Source organism: Carcharodon carcharias, chromosome 34 (genome assembly GCF_017639515.1).
Source record: "Carcharodon carcharias isolate sCarCar2 chromosome 34, sCarCar2.pri, whole genome shotgun sequence".
In the NCBI taxonomy this organism is placed as follows: domain Eukaryota; kingdom Metazoa; phylum Chordata; class Chondrichthyes; order Lamniformes; family Lamnidae; genus Carcharodon; species Carcharodon carcharias.
The window spans coordinates 1,484,890-1,509,836 of NC_054500.1; the positions used below are offsets into that span (position 1 = coordinate 1,484,890).

The window sequence follows — 24,947 nt, forward strand, 5'->3', positions numbered from 1 at the left end:
TCCCCGCAGCCTTTGAAAAGCCACCGCCTGCCTTATGGCTGGTCTGGTAGGTGGAGACGTGCCTGTGAGCCCCTCTGAAAGTGATGTGGTGCTGCCTGTGAAGCCTGGTACTGATGCCCACGAGTGCTGCCTGAAGCAAGGTAGGCAAACGAACCTCGCAGTCCCAAGCGAAATGCAGCTCGACAGGTCCATATCGCTTATGTACAGCTGTGAAACACATTGGAATGTGCCGGGATGATCCAGTGTTGGGGGCGGAGGGGAGGGGGGTGGGGGGGGGGTGATTCCCGTGAGCAAGGTTCATAATGAGACACTAGAGCATTGAAATTAGGTTCCTGATGTGCGGCACTGAGAAATGTGGCCCGTCATTGACGGGTGGAATGGATGGTCACAAACTGGCTTCACAATGACATGAAACTGATTTTTGGTTGTCTCGCCATATTGTTTCCCCACCACCCCCACCCCACCACCCCATCCCACCACCCCCACCCCATCACCCCATCCCACCACCCCCACCCCACCACCCCATCCTATCCCACCACCCCCACCCCACCACCCCATCCCACCACCCCCACCCCATCACCCCATCCCACCACCCCCACCCCACCACCCCATCCCACCACCCCCACCCCATCACCCCATCTCACCACCCCCACCCCATCCCATCCCACCACCCCCACCCCATCCCATCCCACCATCCCCACCCCACCACCCCATCCCATCCCACCACCCCATCCCATCCCATCCCACCACCCCCACCCCACCACCCCATCCCACCACCCCCACCCCATCACCCCATCTCACCACCCCCACCCCATCCCATCCCACCATCCCCACCCCACCAGCACCACCCCCACCCCACCACCCCATCCCATCCCACCACCCCCACCCCATCACCCCATCTCACCACCCCCACCCCATCCCATCCCACCATCCCCACCCCACCAGCCCATCCCATCCCACCACCCCCACCCCATCACCCCATCTCACCACCCCCACCCCACCACCCCATCCTATCCCACCACCCCCACCCCACCACCCCATCCCACTACCCCCACCCCATCACCCCATCCCACCACCCCCACCCCACCACCCCATCCCACCACCCCCACCCCATCACCCCATCTCACCACCCCCACCCCATCCCATCCCACCACCCCCACCCCATCCCATCCCACCATCCCCACCCCACCACCCCATCCCATCCCACCACCCCATCCCATCCCATCCCACCACCCCCACCCCACCACCCCATCCCATCCCACCACCCCCACCCCACCACCCCATCCCACCACCCCCACCCCATCACCCCATCTCACCACCCCCACCCCATCCCATCCCACCATCCCCACCCCACCAGCACCACCCCCACCCCATCACCCCATCTCACCACCCCCACCCCATCCCATCCCACCATCCCCACCCCACCAGCACCACCCCATCCCACCACCCCCACCCCATCCCATCCCACCATCCCCACCCCACCACCCCATCCCATCCCACCACCCCCACCCCATCACCCCATCTCACCACCCCCACCCCATCCCATCCCACCATCCCCACCCCACCAGCACCACCCCATCCCACCACCCCCACCCCATCCCATCCCACCATCCCTACCCCACCACCCCCACCCCACCACCCCCACCCCATCCCATCCCACCACCCTGCCCCACCACCACCCCCACCCCACCAACCCCACCCCACCAACCCCACCCCACCAACCCCACACACCAACCCCACCCCATCCCACCACCCTGCCCCACCACCACCACCACCCCCACCCCACCACCCCCACCCCACCACCCCATCCCACCACGCCCACCCCATCCCATCCCACCATCCCCACCCCACCAGCACCACCCCCACCCCACCACCCCATCCCACCACCCCCACCCCATCCCATCCCACCACCCTGCCCCACCACCACCACCACCACCACCCCCACCCCACCACCCCCACCCCACCAACCCCACCCCACCCGCCATAATGCCTGACATCAACGGGGCCGGAGAATTCCAGTCATAGAATGTTATAGCATGGAAGGAGGTCATTTGGACCATCAGATATCTGCTAACTCTTTTGAAGATTAATTTTAGTTCTACTTTCCTGCTCTTGATCTGCAATTTTTTCTCTTTCAATTATTTATTCAATTCTCCATTTTAAGGTTACTGTTGTACCTTTACCCACCATCCTATCAGGCAGCACATTTGAAATTGTAACTTTCCCAACAAAGGCCCCCATCCCACATCCAAAGGTAGATCACCCCCACCATGTGTTCCCCCCTCACTCTGCCAAACCTGGCACCCCACCCACCTTGCCAGGCATGGCTCCTTGTCACTGGGGACTGCCGGCATTCCCATCAGTGGCCACTGTTCCCAGTGGCACTGCTGGGGTGAGAGCGCTACCGGTCATTTGATTGGCTGCCAGCTCTTGGAGGCTCCCCAATGGGGGCAGAAGAACCCCCCTGAGCCAGTTGAGAGGCCGATAGCTGTTGAATGGCTGCAGGGCAACCCTGCAATGCCAAGGCATGCTCTTCCTGGCTTTAAAGCTGGGTGCAGAACTACCACATTAAAGCTGGGTGCAGAACTACCACATTAAAGCTGGGTGCAGAACTACCACATTAAAGCTGGGTGCAGAACTACCACATTAAAGCTGGGTGCAGAACTACCACATTAAAGCTGGGTGCAGAACTACCACATTAAAGCTGGGTGCAGAACTACCACATTAAAGCTGGGTGCAGAACTACCACATTGGTGTTAAATTCCAAAACAATAGATTCACACCAATATGATTACATTTTTTGGAGAATTGAATAAATAATCATTAATAACTAAAGATTACATAGTGAAGCCAAGAGGGTTAAGAATTTATTTATAACCTGTGATCATTTGTCTTAGGGAGACATATGTAATTGGACTGCCTTCAGGACCTCATCCCTCTTCCTACCTATGCAGTTGGTACCAATGTGGACCACGGTCTCTTGCTGTTCACCCAGCTCCAGTAGGATGTCCTGCAGCTGCCCCATGATATCCTTGACCCTGGCTTGACTACTGAATCCCCTATCACTATTGCTCTTCCTCCTCTCCTGTGCAGCTGAGTCATCTGTGGTGCCAGGGGCTTGGCTCTGGCTACACTCCCCTGAGGAACCATCGCCTTCACCAGTATCCAACATGGAAAACCAATTAACAAGCAAGATAGACTCAGGGGACTCTTGCACTACCTACCTTGTTGCTGGAGGGAGTTCAGTAAAGAGGAGAAAGACACACTTCTTTCTTTTTCTACCTTTTTTCAGCCTCCAGTAGCTGGCTCTTACTTTGGTACAGGGGAAGAAGCTGATTGGTGAGTAACTGATAAGTTATTCTACTTATTCTAATTGCAATGAAAAATGTTTAAAGTTAAGGTATGGCAAGTCAGCTCGGCCAAGTAGAATGTGCATCCCGTGGGATGTGGAAAGTCATGGACGTACCACGTGTCCTAGGCAACACATCAACAGGAAGTGTCACTGGCTCAGAAGCTTGAGCTCCAGGTTTCAGAACTCAAGCCGCAACTGGAGATGTTCTGGTGCTTCTGCAAGGCTGAGAGCTACATGGATACCACATTTATGGAGGTGGTCACACTGCAGGTTATGAGCGTGTGCAGGCAGAGGGTGAATAGGTGACCGCCAGCCAGCCTAAGACAACAAGGTAGGTAGTGCAGGAGTCCCCTGAGTCTATCTTGCTTGTTAATTGGTTTTCCATGTTGGATACTGGTGAAGGCGATGGTTCCTCAGGGGAGTGTAGCCAGAGCCAAGCCCCTGGCACCACAGATGACTCAGCTGTACAGGAGAGGAGGAAGAGCAATAGTGATAGGGGATTCAATAGTCAAGCCAGGGTCAAGGATATCACGGGGCAGCTGCAGGACATCCTTCTGGAGCTGGGTGAACAGCAAGAGACCGTGGTCCACATTGGTACCAACTGCATAGGTAGGAAGAGGGATGAGGTCCTGAAAGCAGATTTTAGGGAGTTAGAAAAGAAATTAAAAAGCAGGACCTCAAGAGCTGTAACCTCTGGATTACTCCCAGATATACTAGGTTACCAAGGGGCTTGTGAAAATGAGAAACTAAAAGAATTTAGTATTGGTAAAGATGTAGTACTTGAAAAGTTAACTGGATTGAATGTTAATAAATCTCCTGGACCAGGTGAGCTGCATCCCAGGGTGTTGAAGGAGGTGGCTAGCGAGATAGTGGATGAATTAGTGGTTATCTTTTAAAATTCTTTAGATTCTAGAAAGGTTCCTGTGGACTGGAAAGTAGCAAATGTAACCCCACTATTTAAGAAGGGAGGAAGAGGGAAAATGGAGAACTACAGACTGTTAGTTTGATGATAGTAGTGTGGAAAATTATTATAAAGGATGTGATAACTGGGCATTTAGAAAAGAATGGTAAAATTGGGCAGAGTCAACATCAATGTATGAAAGGGAAATCATGCTTGACAAACTTGGAGTTTTTTGAGGATTACTTGTAGAATTGATAAAGGAGAACCAGTGGATGTGGTATATTTGGATTTTCAGAAGGTTTTTGATAAGGTCCCTCACAGGAGGTTAATAAGTAAAAGTAAAATGCATGGGATTGGGGGAAATATGCTAGTATGGATTGAGAATTAGTTAACAGACAGAAAGCAGAGAGCAGGAATAAATGGATCATTCTCAGGATGGCAGGCTGTTACTAGTGGGATATCGCAAGGATCAATGCTGCATCCACAGCTGTTCACAATCTATCTAAATCATTTGGATGTGGGGACCAATTGTAATATTTCCAAATTTGCTGATGCAACTAAACTGGGTGGAAATGTAAATTGTGAGGAGGATGCAAGGAGGCTTGGAAGGGACTTGAACAGGCTAAGTAAATGGGCTAGAACATGGCAGATGGAATATAATGTGAATAAGTGTAAAGTTTTTCATTTTGGTAGAAAAAACAGAAAGGCAGAATATTTCTTAAATAGTGAGAGGTTGGGAAGTACAGATGTCCAAAGGGACCTGGGTGTCCTTGTTCATGAGTCACTAAAAGTTAGAACGCAGGTGCAGCAAGCAATTAGGAAGACAAATGTTATGTTGGTCCTCATCACAAGGGGATTTGCGTACAGGGGTAAAGATGTCTTGCTCCTCACCTGGAATATTGCACGCAGTTTTGGTCCCCTTATTTAAGGAGGGATATACATGCCATAGAGGGAGTGCAACAGTGGTTCACCAGATTAATCCCTGGCATGGTGGGGTTGTTTTATGAGGAGAGATTGGTGAGACTGCGTCTGTATTGCCTAGAGTTTTGAAGGATGAGGGTGACCACATTGAAACTTACAAGATTCTTGTAATTGTACAGGGTGGATATAGATAAGATGTTGCCCCTGGCAGGTGAGTTTAAAACCAGGGGGCATGATCTCAGGTTAAAGAGTAGACCATTTAAGCCTGAGATGAGGGGGAATTTCTTTACTCAGAGGGTGGTGAATCTTTGGAATTCTCTAGCCCAGAGATCTATGGAAGCTCAATCATTGAGCATGTTCGAACAGAAATCATTAGGTTTCTGGAGACTAATGATATCAAGGGGTATGAAGATAGCGTGGGAAAATGTCATTGAGGTGGATGATTAGCCATGATCTAATTAAATGGCGTAGCATGCTCGACGGGCTGAATGGCCTACCCCTGTTCCTATGTTCCTACTCCCAGTGCCTTGTGCTAGCGAGTATAGGAATATGATGATTGATCGATTTAACATGTGGCTGGAGAATTGGTGTAGGAAGGAGGGCATCAGATTTCTGAGGCATTGGGACCGGGGCTGGTGTTGTTGGGGATTGTTTAAACTAGCTTCTCTGGGGAATGGAAATCTAAGAGGTAGCTCAATTTGGAAGGAAGTAAAGCTGGTGACAGGAAGTAGAGAAGTAGCCAGGCAAAACAATGTCACAACTAGGCTTAGAATGTGGAATAATGTCAAAAAGACAAAGTTAAAGTTAAGGGCATTCTCCTTGAATACACGCAGCATTCACAACAAGGTAAATGATTTAAAAGTACAAATAGAAGTAAATGGGTAAGATCTAATTGCCATTCCGGAAATGTGGCCACAGGGTGACCAAAACTGGGAATTGAATATTCAAGAATATTCGACATTTAGGAAGGACAGGCAAAAAGGGAAGAGAGGTGTTGTTGCGCTGATAATAAGGGATGGGGTCACAACATTAGGAAGAACAAAATGTGGAAGCTATTTGAGTGGAACTAAAAAAACAGGAAGAGACCGCAAACTTTGGTAGGAGTTGTTTCTTGGCCACCAAACAATAGTGGTGTTTTGGGACATAGTGTTAATCAGGAGATTAGAGAAGCATGTAGCATGGGTAATACAGTGATCATAGGTAATTTCAATCCTCATATAGACTAGGTAACCTAATGAGTACTAATGTTGTGGAGGATGCGTTTCTGGATTGTGTTGTGTTGGGGATGGTTTTCTAGAACAGTACGTTGAAGAACCGACTGGAGAACAGACTATTTTAGCTCTAGTATTAAGGCCTAATTAATAACCTTGTAAAAGGACCTTTAGAGATGAGTGACTATAATATGATAGAATTTTACATTATGTTTGAAAGTGAGATAATTCAATCTGAAGCCAGGACATTAAATTCGAACAAAGGAAATTATGAAGGTATGAGGGGCCAATTGGCTGAGGTGGATTGGAAAAATACAATGAAAGGTACGATGGTACATTGACAATAAATAGTCTTTAAAGAAATATCACTTAGTTTACAGCAACTATGCGTTCCTTCAAGGCACAAAAACCCAAAGAGAAAAGCCGTGGCTAACAAAGGAAGTTAAGGTTTGCATATGATTAAAAGAAAAGGCTTATAAAGCCAACAGAAATAGTAGTAACCCTGAGGATTGGGAGGATTTTAGAATACAGCAAAGAAAATTGATAAAGAAAGGGAGCATAGAGTATGAATGTAAACTAGCAAAAAACGAAAACGGACCGGAAAAGCTTCTATAGGTACGTTAAAAGGAAATGTTTGGGTCTATTAAAGGCAGAATCAGGAGAATTTATAATAGGGAATAGAGGAATGGGAGAGCAGCTAAATTATTACTTTGGCCAGGATTTTCCCCTAAGCGATTTGGGGGCGGGGCCTGGTCGCCGAGGGGAAAATGGCACGGGATGACATCGGGAGGGAACCGGACAGAAAGGCAGCCGGACAGCGAAATCAGCTGTCCGCCCAACAACCTGTCAATGGCCAATTGAGGCTAGTGACAGGCTAATTAAAGTCATTAAAGACTTGCCCAGCGGGCTCCAGATTATTCATCAAACTTCATCCATTGGCAGGATGAAGTTTCATGTCCGTTTTGTAAAAAAATAATAAAGTTTATATGTTCTTTATTAACATGTCCCATCTCAGGTGTCAGTATTTTCCCTGAGACAGGACTTTGCCTCAGGAAGAAGTGCGCTCGTTCGCCCCATTTCAGTGGCAGGGGTCAGCTGGCCACGGAGCCATTGGGACCCGCACACCATCCGAGGGCAAGATTCTGCCCTTTCTGTCTGTCTTCACTGAGGACAATACAAGAAATCTCCTAGGATCAGAGGTCCAAGGGACGAGAGAAAATGAGGAATTGAAGGAAATGAGTATGAATAAACAGGTTGTATTGGAGAAATTAATGGGACCGCACATACATACATACAAACATACATATTAGGAGTAGGAGTAGGTCACAGCCCCTTGAGCCATTCAATATGGTCACTTACTATCTGATTATAACGTCACATTCCCACCTACTCCCAATAACCTTTCACCCCCTTGCTTATCAAAAATCTGTCCAACTCTGAAGGTTGATAAGTCCCCGGGGACCTGATATTCTACATCCCAGAATGTCGAAAAAGGTAGCTCTGGAGACAGAGGGTGATCAGATTCCAAAATTCGATAAATTCTGGAATGGTTCCTGCAGTTTGGAAGGTAGCAAATGTCACCCCACTATTTAAGAAGGGAGTAAGAGGGCAAACAGGGAACTACAGACCTATCAGCCTTACATCAGCAGTAGGGAAAATGCTAGAATTGATTCTAAAGGGCGTGATAAATGGATACTTGGATGATCTGACTGGGCACAGTCAACATGGATTTATGAATGGGAAATCATGTTTTACAAACCTGTTGGGAGTTTTTTGAGAATGTTACTAACAGAATTGATAAAGGGGTCAGTGGATGTCATATACTTGGATTTTCAGAAGGCTTTTGACAAAGTCCCCCACAGGAGGTTGATTAGCAAAATAAAAGCACATGGGATAGGAGACAATATACTGGCATGGGTTAAGGATTGGCTAACAGGCAGAAAACAGAGAGTAGGAATAAACGGGTCATTCTCGCGTTGACAGGCTGTGACTAGTGGGATACCAAAAGGATCAGTGCTTGGGCTCTAGCTGTTCACAATATATATCAATGATTTAGATGTGGGGACCAAATGTAATATTTCCAAGTTTGTGGATGACACAAAACTAGGCAGGAATGTGTGTTGTGAGGAAGATACAAAGCAGTTTCAATGGGATTTGGACAGACTTAGTGAGTGGGCAAGAACATGGCAGATGGAATATAACATGGAAAAATGTGAGATTATCCACTTTGGTAGGAGGAACAGATGTGCAGAGAATTTCTTAAATAGTGAGAGATTAGAAAGTGTAGATGTACAAAGGGACCTGGGTGCCCTTGTCAATACGTCACTGAAAGCTAATATGGAGGTGCAGCAAGCAATTAAGGAGGCTAAAGCAATGTTAGCCTTTATTGCAAGAGGATTTGAGTACAGGAGTAGTGAAGACTTGCTTCAATTGTATAGAAGCTTGGTTAGACCGCACCTGGAGTACTATGCACAGTTTTGGTCCCCTTACTTTAGGAAGGAAATTATTCCCACAGAGGGAGTGCAGTGAATGTTCAGCAGAGGATGGCGGGACTGTCTTATGAAGAACGATTGGGGACACTTACCCTGTATTCTCTAGGGCTTCGAAGAATGAGAGGTGATCTCATTGAAACCTACAACATACTTAAAGGAATAGACAGGGTAGATGCAAGTAAGATGTTTCCCCTGGTTGGGTTGTCTAGAACCAGGGGACACAATTTCAAAACAAGGGAGAAGCCACTTAGGATCAAGGTAAGGAGAATCTTTTTTTCCTCAGAAGGTTATGAATCTTTGGAATTGTCTACCCCACAGGGCTGCAGAAGCTCAGTCATTGAGTCTATTTAAAATAGAGATTGACAGATTTCTAAATGTCTTTGATGTAAAGGGATATGGGGATGGCGTGGGAAAAAAGACATTGAAGTGGATGATCAGCCATGATTGTATTGAATGGTGGAGCAGGCTCGATGGGCTGAATGGCCTACTCCTGCTCCTATGTTCCTAAGTTCCTACATTCCTATGACAATAGTGAGGAACCTCTCAAACAAATCATTTGACCAGTTGTCAGAACTCAAGGGTCCGAAGTATGGGCTACCCATCATTAAACCACCCAACCTGACCACTTTTCATGCATGGTCATCGTTGAGTGTTTAGAGGCCATGTCAGATCCGAGCTTTCACTCAGCTGACTTCTGTCATCATATGTTTTCAGATTTGGTTAATCTGCACCTTTGCCTAGTCAATGGCCTGAGAGAGTTGTAGCCCTGTCCATCCAACCTTGCCCTCCCTCGCCACCAGCGCCTGCCTGCCATCAGTAATGTTGTGTAGTTCAGTCCTGCATTGGACCACAGGGTCACCAGGGTATCTCTCTGAACAAAGATCGCATTTGAATGGCTGGGTGATTTTCGACAGGAACTGTCAGAGACTGTGCCACAAGCCAAATAGATTTGTTTTCATTCTCTGACAGTTTGTAGGCAGCCGCATATCTGCAACATACTGACTCACTGTCTCTTGTGAGTCAGTCAAAACACAGTTATAGATTTAAAGGCAGATAGTTGACAGCTGGGGCACCACCGAACACATTACGTATCCCTGACTCAAGGAGGGTAGGAAGATATATAGTCAACACAGTCAACAGAGGGAGAGATGAGTGAGCAACTCACATCAGTCCTTTTAAATTGCAGCATTGTTTACAATGTGCACAGCTGTTTTTACTCAGGGCCTGGTATAATTTACTGTCTCCCCGCTCTAAATTAGCCATATTCCAGTCATTATGAAGTGCGGCCTTCATTGACATAATGGTAAGTTGTGTGTGGATATTTTCAGCAAAGGGTCACAATTCTAACCCTTATCTTACTGATGTGCTCTGCAGCTGATTTAAAGAGTTTGTTGGTAACAGTGGCCGGATGTCAACCAGAAATGGGTAACCCAGCAGCATCATAGATCACTAGGCCAATCAGCTGATCCTTGTCGAATTGGCCGGACTTCAATCAGAGTTGGTAATAAGGGCTAATGTTGGTTTTAGTTGTGCCTCTTGTCTTTCAGTGAAAAGGGTTTCAAACTCTGTTCTAGGGTCTTGAGCACAAAATCCAGGCTGACTTATTTTCAATTCAAATTGAAAGCAATAAAGCCAGTGGAATTTTTCTTTTGCTACCCAGTAGAGTAAAAGGCTCATGATCGCCAAACTCTCCCAGTTTGAGCACAGCATGGGTCAGCTGAAGAGTCCAGCTCCTTCAACTCTCCCAATTCCAGTCACTAAACAGACATATACTTTTTTCCATTTACCACAGTCTCGCAGCAAAGATTTCCAATTTTAGTACTGAATTAATATCAATCTTGTGTTTTGCAGACCCAGGTTCATTTAACAGAAAATTTCATTCCATCACAAGGGGCTGAATGCCACCTCAGATCATAGACGGGAAAGAACAAACAGAAAAAATGGATTGCAGCATTTGCCCCAATTGATTTGTCAAATATTATTCTATAAAATTCCTTTGTCCATGGTTATTAAGTAGACGGTTAGGAGTCCCAATTAAAACCACTCAAGAGAATTTCACAGACATGTGAAATGTTCATGCACCAATATTTGACAAGCCTAACCTGAAGGCCTCAATGTCTGGTAAATAGTCTACAGTATACATAAGAGTCTACATATAATTTTTTACATTTCGTGGACAGGAATCACTTTGACTTAAGGGTGGATGTTGGTTCAAAACAAGCCAATGAGTTTAAGTGTTGTTGTAATATTAGTGTGATTACTCACATGTGGCCTCGTTGGTCTTTCTGCTGTATGACTTCTTCACTCGGTAACGCACCACCAGCTCCCCTCTTTCGATCATGGGCTCGAAGGCTTCACTGTAGGACACACACAATGAGTGAGAATAAGGATTGTACTGATCACCTTATAAAACCAAAGCATTCCAGGGTTGCCAACTCTCCAGGGTTGTCCGGGAGCCTCCAGAAATTAAAGTTAAATTTGTAGACACATGTGAAGTGTTCATGTACCAATATTTGAAGAGCCTAACCTGAAGGCCTCAATGTCTTGCAAATATTCTACAACACAGGAGGGTGAGGCACCATGACGATACAAGTGAGAGGAGACCGATGCCATGTGCAAGGGGGCAGAGCTGCTGGTGGCAGGAAGTCATGTGATGAAGTCTCCTGGAATATGCCCCACCAAGATTTCACGACCCCACTCCAGGGTAATTTGCTAGAAAGGACAGAGGACTGAAGGGCCCCTGCACAGGATGGGCTTTGGGCTGATGGTCTTGAGCAGGGTTAAAGGTCACATGCTAATGTCACATGATCTGAATGAAATGCAGAGGCTTTACTATCAGGGAAAATGCCTTTGAATCCAGAAATAATGGAGCAATAGGGTGAGGAGGGGGCACAGAGATAGTACACCCAGAGCTCACTCCAAGCATGCTCCCAAAACCTTTACCCTCCAGCAGGTTAGACTTCCTTGGTCACCAGCTCCCTTGTAGAAACCAAAACATAGGAACATTAGGAACAAGGGTAGGCCATTCAACCTGGTCTGCTCCTACATTCAGTTACATGCTGGCAAGATCATGTCAGACTATTTAAAAAAGATTTGTTTAAAAAGGGGTGCATTTTTGATCTTTTTAACATAATTTAACACAGTAAGTTCCTGCTTAATGTTGCCTCATCTTACATTGTTTCACTTTTATGTCAGTTATTTAATGGGGTCTGTATTCCTGTTTAGCATTGTGAATTGGCTTTAATGTCATTTCCCACAGATCTAATGTAGAAATCTCCTAGTAACAGATCCCTGATCCTCACAATGAAGCAATTTGCTCAACAATGGATTGGATACGTTTGGGACACTGGACCGGGCTGGCACATGACTCCTCTCCACTGCGGTAAAATCAATGGGGCAGTGGCTTTGCTTATTCTGCCTCCACCAATGTTGTGGGTGTGGGAACTGCTCCCAGTGACTTTAAAACCTGAGTGGGGATTGAAAGGGAGATCTCTGATCAAAAAAAGAGGATGACGCTGATTACAAACCCACTTGAAGAGAACTTACCTTCTGCAACTTGAACCTGTTGTTCCTGCCTCATGTCGCTCAGCTTCAGAGCCTGTGCTAACAGTGAGGACTCAGGAAAGGGAAGTGATGAGCATGAGAGTGGAGAGCGGGAACTTTAACAAGAACAAGGATTGGCAAGAGGGTGAGTCAGAGGCTATAAGTCGGAGGGTTGACGAGTGGAAGGGTCTGCAGCCACCAGGAGGGTCAGAGAGTAGGATGTGTGGTCAGCAGGATCGGCAGTGAGCAGCAGATACTCTAAGTAGAAAGTTACCATATTTCTTGCACATTTTTAAGTCTATTTTGTTTTCAAAGTTATTTCATTTCCCAATATAAGAATTTAGCAATGTAAAGTATTTCAAACTAAACGGTGTGAATTTTTTTGGATGGTGAAGGTCCTATAAAACTAAACAACTACTTTTACATTGGCTATAATGGGAAAATGTGATGCACTTAAAGTTGATTCACTTAAAGTTGTTCCAGGAATGTGACTGTGACTTTAAGCGAGGACTTAATATGTATGACAACTTTCTATGGTCTTTCTACTCAAATACATTTGAAAAGTTGATATTTTATCCACTTTTGCTGTTTTGTATGATTTTCATAAAATATTTCAGTGTAAGATTGGGGCTTAATGTCAAAAAAATTTAGAGATGAACATATTTTGAGCAGATACTGAATAACAGGATGAGCAAGATGTTGTGATATAGTGTCGGCTGTTGAGGACGCCTTGCATGTTTAAACATGAACCCTTTACTCATAGTCTTTAGCTATTTACAGATCCCAGATATTGTCATGCATGGTGTCAACATTCAAGGCTATGGGCCAAGTGCTGGTAAATGGGATTAGGTAGGTAGGTCAGGTGTTTCTCATGTCGGTGCAGACTCGATGGGCCGAAGGGCCTCTTCTGCACTGTGATTCTGTGAAGGTGATGCTTACCCATGCAGGTAGGCTGCTTCTGGAGTGTTCTGTCCAGATTGCTCTCAGTATATTACCACATGACTCCATTCATCATATCATGGGCAGTGCTATTCTCCAGTCCCACGTTAACCCTTACTCAGCCAAGCACCTTTACATTGCAATGGAATGCAGGCATATACAACATCCTTCTTTCTTCTCCCTTCTAACCGAGTATTACAATCTTTACTTGCTATCCCTTCTCCCCCACCTCAAGCCTCTGACTTTATCAATTCAGATGGTCTTGTGGCTTGACAGTTCTGCCACATCTCAGTCTGTCACATTTGAGGAATGGTAGCAGTACACTGTTTCTGGTACTTGGTTATCTCCATTTGATTTGCTTCCTGTGTTCTTTTGAGTTGTGTTTCTCTGTATTATAAACTTGTCTGCCTGTGGGTTTGTCCCAATCCTTCCGAGGGGAATGTGCACTCCATTCATTCCTAGAGTGGACCCGAATTTTCTTTTTAGAACCAAAGAACCATAGGAAAGTTACAGCGCAGAAGGAGGCCATTTGGCCCATCTTGTCCATGCCAGCCCGAGGACACCCAAGTGCCCTTTCTAATCCCACCTTCTTGCACCCGGCCCATAGCCCTGCAGTTTACAGCACTTTAGGTGCAGATCCAGGCACTTTTTAAAAGAGTTTAGAGTTTCTGCCTCTACCACCAACTTGGGCAGCGAATTCCAGACACAGACATTGGTTTTCCATGGTGCCTGCCATGTTCTTGCTGGATGCACACCTTTCGGAAATGGGATCTTCATTTCCACTTGTCTCACAATTTCAGCCAAACATTTGTTTGCTGTTTTATTTTCAAGTCATTTTGCAAGCTGATCATCTTTTCATTCAGCTCAGGGGTTCTCAGCATGTCTGAGATATCCAGGCTTTATCTTCTTCTAGTGCCTTGCGCTTCAATGTCATAGATTTACATTTTCCCATTTTATATCTGTCTTTTCTTTCTCTGGCCACAGTAGAACTTTGTCCTTGTCCATCATTTTGGTTTCGCTTTTGGCGAGGTCTGCTTCCGGGAAAGTCTTAACTTGTTTCAGTTCTGTAATTGTGCTACTCATAGCTTTATTATCAGCTCACAGCTTGGAAAGTCCTACAGCTTTTCCTTTCGATGCCTCCTCTTTTCCATTCAACAGCATCGTCAGCTCTTCAATCTGTTCCTTGTAGCTTTTGGCTTCCTCCTGGAATATTGAATATTGCTGAGTCTTCTCTGCCAACTGGTTCTTCAATTTGCTCAGCATGACATTAACTTCATTTTCCTTCTCTTCATAATGTTCCAGAGGAATAACCTTGTCCTGAGGGATTCTTGTAACATGTGAAGGTCTTTCAATAGGTTTTCCTTTCCTTTGCAAAGATCACTTGCTTCATCTCAAGCTTTCTTGTAATTCAGCATAGTGTCCTCGAGTTTCTTCTGCTGTGCTTCCATTCTGCCATTTAAGACAGTTTTCATTTCTTCATGTCACTGAATGATCAGCATTTGATCTTGAAGGACACTTGGTTGTTCTTTTGACTGTTTATTTTCTCGTTGACCTCTTGCCAACTCTGGGTTTCATTAGTAATTTCATTGCTACTGATATTTCCAATACAGCTTTTTCTGAAGTAATATTCAACATCCTTTTTAGCTCCTCACGTTTTTCCATGGCTACATGTTGATTCTCCAACAAGTCTTGCAGGGTTTCAACTTCTTTGCATGTCATTCTGCCTGCTGTTTTGCTTGGCTGCACATCTGGTTGAGTTTTCCAAGCTCTTGCTTTGATTTGCCAACCATGGAATTGAGGGCCATTATTTCCTCCTGATGCCTTTGCATTGTCTCTGAAATTTGTTCAAATCTCAAACAGCTTGCTTCATTGAAGACTTCAGTTTATCGTACATTTTAAGAGGTATATACTCAGCTTGAATCTTGTGCTTCAAATCTTCCAGTTCAGCTCTGATGCAAACTTTTTCCTGTCAAATAGTGTCATTTACTTTTTGCACATTTTGCTTTATGGAGTAACATCGGATAGCTTTCTTTCATTCATAGCCTTCTGCTCACTCTGCACTGCCATCTGCCTTCATCGCTCTGGGATCCTTTGTTGCCCTCTCTATGGGGGTCCTTGTAAACCTCAGCACTTTATTGGGAATTTCCTTCTCTCTTGGGTCGTTTGCTGCCTTCAGTGCTTTACTGGGGGCGTGTTAGACCTTCTTCTAGGGGTCTGGGCTCTCCACAACTTGGAGTTTAAAATTTCTGTCAAAAGCTTTTAATATCTCACTAAATGTTGTAGAGTATTGATCTATATGTTGGCTGTGGACTACTTCACCAGCATATTAACCAAAGATGAATAAAAACTCATCAACTTGTACTTTTCCTGGTTCATATTTAATCCCGTACTTATCCTGTACAATAAAAATTATCTTCTCCAAGACTCCCTCTCTTGGGTCTGGTTTAGCCCTTTCCAGAGCAGAAATGCATCTGGCTCTTCTAATTTGCTGTCCATGGCTATGTTTTTTCTTGTAGTTACTGCTTTAAGACTGTCAGTGCAGTAACTTTTTTTTTACTCAGGCTGTCTCTGCAGCTTGCTGGTTGTCTCTGTGTTTTACCCATGCTTTTCTGATTTTGGCAACCTCTGCAGTGATCGTGGGCCTATTTCTTTTTAAACTTCTAAACTTTCAAGGTAGGAGCACTTCTTTTCTCTGGGATTCTTTATGTTTCTACTTCTTACCTCTGCAGGACCAGTTTTGGAAGTTTGCAGGCTATCTGCAGCCATCGGTTCTGCCTGTGTGTTTTCCCCATCCCACAGGGATCCCTATGATTGTGGGCCCTTTTTTAAAAACTTTTTAAACTGCAGCAATTTTCTCTTCCATGCAAAGAGCTAGGAACCCAACTGAAAAGGGTTCCCTTCCTCCTAAACTCTGTTTGCTCTTTCCTTTTTTTTAAACCATGTCCTGCAAGGTTTTCTGAACTGGCAGCTTTCTTCCAGTTGCCATGTGGATACACTGAGTCTTGGGACTGCCCCCTATTCTATAATAAGTACAACCACCTTTTCATAATTTTTGCTCACCATCTCCTGAACTGTCCAGTATTCTTCACACTGTATCACTCATGGTCTTGCAATTTTTGTAGTTTTATGCACCATCTTGTGATATAACTAAGTGTCTTAACTCAGCATCATTCAGGAGCTTGCAATCTTTGTATTTTTGCTCCCATCTTTGTGATCTGGCCAGATTGTTACACTCTGCGTCACTTGGGGGTCTTGCAATAGACTTCCATTCACTCTGGTAGATTCCTCAACTTCTAAGTCTGTAGTGATGCTTCTTCAACTGTTTCTTCAATTTTTCTTCTTAGGTGTACGTCTCTCTAGTTTGGCTTTACCTGCTTTTAGTTTTTCAACCTTGGGATACTGTTCAGGGTTCATCATTTAAAATTCTGCCACATTTCAGATCACTGCTGATGTGATATCTTTTAGGATACCCCACCACTGCCACCACATTGTAATGTAGTGTTGGCTGTTGTGGCTCATTGATATATTTAAACATGAATCCTTTATTGGTAGCCTTTAACTATTTATAGATCCTGGATATTGTCATGTATGGTGCTGGTCACTGTAGAGGTAGGCTGCTTCTAGAGTGTTCTCTCTAGACTGTTTTCTCAGTCTATTACCATCTGACTCCATACATCATACCATGGGCAGTGCTATTCTCCAATCCCATGTTATCTCTTGCTCTGCTGAGCACCTTTACATTGTAATGGCATGCAGGCATATACAATATCCTACAACACAAGGTGGGCTGAATAGGCCTTTTCCTGTTGCAATGTTCCATTCATGCTGGTTTCAATAAGGGATGGTTCAGTGTTTTTCATTTTGCTTGGGGCTTGTGAAATTTGGCAAAATGCAAGCGCCATTTGCCACATTCACAACTGGTGGAAGTGACAGAGGTCACAACCTTTGCGAGTGCCCTCTGGGGCTGCTGGACAATCCAATTGGCCGACAGCTCCATCAGGACCAGTAGGGTCAGGAAAGCATCAGTGACCACTGCTGGGACTGTAGAGGAAGACGACCAATGCCCAAGGGTCCCTGGAACAGGTAAGTCCGGGGACTTAGCCAGGAGGGTTTGGGTAGGTTAGAGAGTGGGGCAGTGGTGGGAGAGGGGTTGTGTTTAAGGGAGGGAGCAAATAAGAAGGAGGGAGGCAGATTTGGCCTTAGGGGGTCCATTCTGCAATTGGCAAAGGGCAGCCCCCGAAGAGTGACCATCTCTTCCTTACCGCCCTTTAAACATGGAAGTGAAAAAAAATCGGGGCTTCCACTCCCACCCGGCTGCCCACCCAAACATTTTATGGCATGGGCAGCCTAGTATCAGGATCAATTGGCTCGATAAAAAAGTCTAATTGACCCTTGATCATTTGTTTAAATATGGCAGGTAGGTTGCCGATTTCAGCGTCCACCCAACCCCCATATTATGTGGATGAGCTCAGGGGTGGGCAGGAATGTGGTGGGGTGGGCATCTACTCTATTTTACATGCACCCCACCCCCTTCTGCATGAAATATACCTGCCAGAGACACATAATACTCAGTCCAATGTCTTTGAGACAGTAAATTGTCCCAAAACGCTTCACAGGAATAATTATCAATCAAAATTTGACACAGAGCCACATATGGAGACATTAGGTCAGATCACCAAAAGTTTGATTAAAGAGGTTGGTTTTAAAGAGAATCTTAAAAGAGGAAAGAAAGGTAGAAAGGCAAGGAGCTTTATGGAGGGCTGACACAGCTAAATGAACGGTCATCAATGGTGCAGCAATTATAGTGGGGAATGCTTTGAGGTCAAAATTCAAGGAGCGTGGAGATCCCAGAGATTTGGAGGGCTGAAATTACAGAGATAGGGTGGGGAGGGACCATGGAGGGATTTGAAAATAAGAATGAGAATCCTAAAACTGAGCGTGATCAGACAAGGTAGGTTGGTGAGTTCAGAGCAGGCAATGGATGAAGGGAATTAGCATGCAGGTTAGGGCACAGATAGCAGAGCACTGGAAGAGCTGAAGTTTATGGAGGGTGCAAGATGAGACACATTGGAATTGTCAAGTCTAGTGGTAATGAAAATATGTGTGAGGTTTTTGGAAGCAGATGCTGAGGAAGGAAGGAGTCAACATTACAGAGGTGGAAAGTCAGCAATCTTGGGAATGGAGATGATATGTGGTCAGAAGCTCAGATGGGACATCCAGGTCTCTGATAGCTGGCATTGAGTTTCATCCCCAAACCTTCTGCTCTCAGCTCAAATACAATAGGGCTGCTTGGACTTCAGCTGCTGGATTGTCAGGGCCTGCAGCTGGGTTATAATTTGGACACTCTCCATAAACCACATCTCTGTTCCCACTTCCCCCACCGCTGCCCCAGACCGTAGCTTAGTCCATTGGCTGTGGGTGGAAAACATTTCAGTGAATTTAAACAGTTCTCACCCGTATCGAACATCCTTCTTTCTCAGGCGAGCAATAAGCAGAGTGATGAAAATGGCAGAGACCATGGCCACAGTGACAGCCATCACCACATACCACCAGTGCCAAGAGAATCCCCTCCTGCCTGCTTTCCCTGAAAACACAAGAGTTAGAGAGCTCTTACAGTAATTGTCCAGAGCTTCATCTCTTCCATTGACAAATCAAAACCCTCAGGAAAGAAGCATTATCCCCAACACTTGTCAAGTCGTAAAGTCATTGCAACCTCATAGCTCAGCCTGAGAGCATTCATTGCTCCCAACAGGAATGAGAGAGCTGAGCTGTATCGATTGCTGGGGATGGACATGTGGAGAATTTGCACTCAGTAAATGATGTTGCACTCAATAACTTCTCTGTGTCATCATCCCCAAAGATAGAGACATAGGAAGGAACAGGAAGAGGCCATTCAAATCCTAAAACCTGTTTTGACATTCAATTAGACCATTGTTGATCTGTAATTTAACTCCATCTACCTTGGCTCTATATTCCTTAATATTCTAATCCCCTCCAAAAAAAATCTATGAATATCAGTTTTGATATTTTCATTGACCCCGTCTTAACAGCTTTTTGTGGGGAAGAATTCCAGGTTTCCACCACCATGATGGTATTCACAGCTGATGCTAATCTATTGCCTGATCACACTCCTGAGTGCACTTCACAAGTTCGATTTCTAGTGCACTGATGTATATAGACAGACTCCTGCAAAGGAAGATCCCACAAACACAAACCAGATGAGTTATCAGTTAACACTTTTGTAGGAGTTGTTTTGGTTAAGGGGTGAATCTTGACCAGGACACCAGTTGTAGAATGTAGAGTAAATTAGAAAGGATGTTTAAGATTGACTCTAAAACTTTTTAACCAGTACTTCTTTTTAAACAAGGGGCCTAATTGAGATACTCCCTTTTCAAAATGGATCCTAATAAGGCAACCTGAGTAATACATTGGATGGAGGGAGATTGCATCAACCTAGCCATTAACAGAGTTTTTAAATTCATATTCTTTTGTTTTATATTCATTCATGGGATGTGGGCTTCACTGGCTGGGCCAGCATTTATTGCCCATCCGTAACTGCCCTTGAGAAAGTGGTGGTGAGCTGCCTTATTGCCCATCCCTAATTGCCCTTGAGAAAGTGGTGGTGAGCTGCCTTATTGCCCATCCCTAATTGCCCTTGAGAAAGTGGTGGTGAGCTGCCTTACTGCCCATCCCGAATTGCCCTTGAGAAAGTGGTGGTGAGCTGCCTCATTGTCCATCCCTAATTGCCCTTGAGAAGGTGATGGTGAGCTGCCTTCTTGAACCATCGCAGCCCATGTGGTGTAGGTACACCCACAGTGCTGTTAAGAAGGGAGTTCCAGGATTTTGACCCAGCAACAGTGAAGGAACAGCGATGTATTTCCAAGTTAGGATGGTGAGTGACTTGGAAGGGAACCTCTAGGCGGTGGTGTTCCCATCTATCTGCTGCCCTTGTCCTTCTAAGCAGTAGTGGTCATGGGTTTGAAGGTGCTGTCTAAGGAGCCTTGGTGAATTCCTGCAGTGCATCTTGTAGATGGTACACACTGCTGCTCCTGTATGTCGGTGGTGGAGGGATGGAATGTTTGTGAATGTGGTGCCAATCAAGCGGGCTGCTTTGTCCTGGACGGCATCCAGCTTCTTCAGTGTTGTGGGAGTTGCACTCATCCAGGCAACTGGGGAGTATTCCATCACATTCCTGACTTGTAGATGGTGGACAGGCTTTGGGGAGTCAGGAGGTGAGTTACTGGCCGCAGGATTCCTAGCCTCTGAACTGCTTTTGTATTAACAGTATTTATATGGCTAGTCCAGTTCAGTTTCTGGTCAGTGGTAACCCCCAAGATGTTGACAGGCAAACACTGCCGAAAACTTTTCTAAGCTGGTGTTCCTTCTTTGTGTCTGTTCCAGAGAGTTACTCATTTCACCATCCCCACACATTATGCGGTGATTCAGGAACTGGCCTCAAATTAAAATTCTGCCGTGATAACTCATCTCCTGACTCCCTAAAGCTTGTCCAGCATCTACAAGATACAAGTCAGGAGTGTGATGGAATATTCTGCATTTGGCAGGATGAGTGCAGGTCCACACAAGAAACCTGACAAAGTAGTCCAATTGATCAGCACCCCATCCACCACCTTAAACTTTATTCCATCCACGCTGGATGCACAGTGGCAGCAGTGTGTACCATCTACAAGATGCACTGCAGCAACTCGTTAGGTCTCCTTCGACAGCGCCTTCCAAACCCACCACCTCCACCACCTAGAAGAACAAGTACAGGAGACACATGGGAACACCACCACCTCCAAGATACACACCATCCTGACTTGGAAATATATTGCTATTATTTCATGTCGTTGGGTTAAAATCCTGGAAATCCCTTCCTAACAGCACTGTGGGTGCGCTCACTCCAGATGGACTACTCACCAACAACTTCTCAAGGGTAGCTAAGGATGGGCAACAAATGCTGGCCTTTCCAGCAACGCTCACAGACCATTAAAGGATGAAAAAAGAAATTAGCTTGGCCCAATGTGCTGATTGAAAGCAGATAGCTCAATATGAAGCTAGGGCCTTCTAGACCTGTCCCAGGTAAACTAGATCGATGTCATTAGACCTTACAAAGCATTTAGGAACCAGGACTTAGCCTGTTTAGGGTCTTTTTCAATCTTATTTGTTAACTTGGTGAAATGACTGCATGAGAGGTCAGAAAGCCAAGGTGAGGATTCAAACCAAAGCCTGTGATACATTTTAACAATCATTTGGTGTTGAGAACTATAGACCTTTCAGTCCAGGGTCAGGAACCTAAATTCAGGACCAGTTCCAGGCCCATATTTTTAAAAGGCCAGGCTGATTAACGGCAGGAAGTGGGCTCGCTCTCCAGTTAAAGAACAGTGGGCTGGCTACCAATGCTGGAGGGACTTCTGAAACATTGGTTGAGTTGGGAACTGCCAACTCATGATTGAGAAAGAGACGCTGCCTCAACATGGAAGTGCCATTGGAAACAATGGTCAGCATTTTTCATATTTATCAATGCCACAGATGCCTGGCAGTGGTTGTGCAGGAGAAACCCCTTGGTTGTATGGCCAGCAGCTGCAGCTGTAACCCAGCAACCATGAATAGTGTGGGTGGGATGCCCCCTTCCCGGGATGAAGTGTGGTTCCCCCCGCCACCAAACCCCCAACCCCATTGCCGATGTGAATCCGCCAAGGCTGCCTGGCTATGGTCAAAGTCCATGTCTCTTGTCCACGTTACCGACTGAAGATCCCAGTTGGCGCCAGAACAGAGCATTAATATTATTAGGCCCTAATTGCCCTCAATTGATTGCCTGCCTCTTTGAAAATGGCTCAACGGTAGGGATTGTGGCGCCAAAGTGGCACAATGGCTGGCAGTGTGGAATTGTGGGCATACCCAGCCCTATTCCCTAACACAGCCTGTTTTTAAAATGCAGCCTCATAAAGCATGCATTTCTATAGCACCTTTCATAACCTCTGAAATCCCAGGGCATTTCGCAGCCACAACTTTACTCCTGAATTTCAGTCACTGATGTTATGTAGACAAAAGCAGCTGTCAATTTGCACACAGAAATATCTAACAGTTTTACTGATTTATGGGAATAATGTTTTTAATCGTTTCAGTTTCCTCATTGTTTGTGGTCCCCTGCATAGATTCTTGGAGAGACAGAGCAAAGATCTAGACAATTACAAAAGTCTTTCAACAATCCTTTGTATCCTTAAAATCATTCTTCTGTTATTTATTATTCTATACACTTGATATTGATTGAATGCTCTGCACCAGATTAGAATAATAAATTCATCAACAAAACATCTTTACTCAGAGACTAATCTACCAAGGGGGAGGTCAAAATTCAAATGGCAAAGTTAATTTGGTTTTGCTAAATTGGCCAAGCAGCCTTTCCTTCCAAGTGAATACACTTCAAAAAGTACTTCATTGGCTGCGAAGGGTTTTAGAACATCCTCCTCATTTTGCGCAGAACCCAAATGTACTCAAGAAACATTGGCATAAAGTGGCCTCTTACCTACTGGATGTCCCAGCTGCCATGGGCTACCTGCTAACAGAAGCACAAATAATATTCTGCAGTGCCTCACAGTGACAATGAAGAACAGTTAAACATAGCACAACTTCATTTGTTAAATCGACATGCTTTGAGGGCACTAATATCTGTCTGGCTGAGATAGGGTCTCTACTCACTCCTATTTTACATGGTGAATCAGCATTATCTTGAAGTTGGTTTTGAAGACAGGAGATTCTATTATTATAGGAACAAAGGAATAAACATAGGAACAGGAGGAAAGTCTGTTAAGTCTGTTCTGCCATTCATTTAGGTCACGGCTGAACATTTCTCTTATTTCCATTCACCCTGCTTGCTTCTGAATTCTTTAATAACTGTGACTGACCAAGATCTGAGTTTTGAAATTTTCAATGGGCCTATGGGGGTAAGAGTTCCAGACTCCCACTACTCTTTGGGCTGGATTTTATACTCACCCTGCCAGTGCGTTTGAAGACAGGGAGGCATGTAATATCCAGTAGGTGGCCTTCCCACCCAATTTGTCACTGCCAGTCTGAAATTTTACAGGGGTGGGGATGGCACTGTGTGGCCTGCCTGCCCCTGGGCCTATTGAGACCCATAAGAGGTTATAAAGAATGGGCAGGGTCACCATTCAGGGATAGCCCAAGGAAGCCATACATCACATGATTCAAAATAAAAGCTACACATTTACAGAAACACACACTACTCCTCAGGAGCTGGCTGGAACAATTTCACAGTCAGTCCATCTCACCTGGGCTGGGAAGGGTAACCAGGACAGGATCACTCCACGGGCCATCTCCAGCTTTTGTGTAGGCAGCCACACAAACAGTCAGGTTCGTGATGGGCAGGACAACCTCCAGAACGATGTTCTCTCTCATCCCATTGTCTACAACCACCTGCAAAAAGAGGAAAACATTTAAATTGCAGGGGTTTATCTGAAGGGACAGGGTATCAATTTCCCCAGATCCTCAAGAGTTAGCAGCGGATGAACAGGAAACTAAAGCTGGTTGTATAAAGGCATCAAGAACTGATGCCAGTGGAACCAACTGCCGACACACTGGTCTCACGCAGGACTTAAACTTACCAGTGTGCTGGAAAACCTAGTGAAAGAATGGCTGCATCCACACTTTTTCTAGTCACTTTCTCTGGCAAATGTGCCTTTTATGGTACTCCACTTATGATGGTGGACCTCCTCACCTCTTCGAGTGGCCAACTGGAGATAGGACAATGATTGTTGCCAGGTTGTTTGACTACAGGGTGCAGAGGGGTTTGGATCCAGCTCTGAGGCAGATTTACCTCAGTACAGTGGATGGTTAGAATGCAGCAGATTTAGGAAGGTTAGGATTGGTTCCCATTACTGACAAATGCCACAAGAAGACTCCAAGATATGGGAGGTGATGGTGGCAGGAGAAGGTGACTGGAGTTCTGGGGCAATTACTTAAGCTGTTTGACTCCCTGCCCCTGCCTTGTCCTATACTTGCTTCATCCTTCTTACTTTTTCCTTTATCCTTGAGTGCAAGTTCTATTGTTGAGCCAGTGGATCAGGTATACCATATAGAAGCATGCACCATATCCCATTCCATTGTCCAAACCCAGATGACCAGGCAGGGAAGGATAGAACCGGAACAGAATCTTTATTCACCCAAAAACTTTTATTTACAGATTGCCTGTGATACACTTCCGACAGCCCTCTTTTAGACCATATATCAGAATAGGTGAACCCCAGTTAATGTCTCCCATCTGAATGAAATTAACACCTATTGATATACAGTTAACATATATTTTCCAATAATGAGGCAACATTTTCCAGAAGTTTGCAGGAAGATATTGGGTAGAGAACTTGGAAAATACTGAGCACTCTGCAGGAGAGCTGTCCTAAATCTTGACAAAATACTCCTCACCCAGCATTATCCATTTCCCACATCTATGTCTGTTCTACCAAGATTAGCAAATGAGATTAGATTTTTGCTTGAATGCAAAGGTCATTTTGGACTGCAGGCTAATGGACCCAATGAGAATTCCAAAGAGAATTCCGATGAGAATTCCTGAA

The 24,947-nt window shown here is 45.3% G+C and overlaps 1 protein-coding gene across 3 annotated transcripts in view; it reads right to left on the bottom strand.

Moving 5' to 3' along the window:
* Positions 1-24,947, bottom strand: part of LOC121272645 (tyrosine-protein kinase receptor UFO) — a 254,311-nt gene that overhangs the window by 71,718 nt on the left and 157,646 nt on the right. The window contains exons 9-12 of one of the 3 annotated variants that reach the window (XM_041179341.1): positions 23,649-23,793; positions 22,886-22,915; positions 18,814-18,943; positions 11,143-11,234 (exon numbers count right to left, since the gene is read on the bottom strand). In XM_041179341.1, the coding sequence (XP_041035275.1) occupies positions 11,143-11,234; positions 18,814-18,943; positions 22,886-22,915; positions 23,649-23,793 (397 nt within the window). Of the gene's footprint in view, positions 1-11,142; positions 11,235-18,813; positions 18,944-22,885; positions 22,919-23,648; positions 23,794-24,947 lie in introns of all 3 variants that reach the window. The other 2 variants (XM_041179340.1, XM_041179342.1) reach the window with 2 other exon arrangements.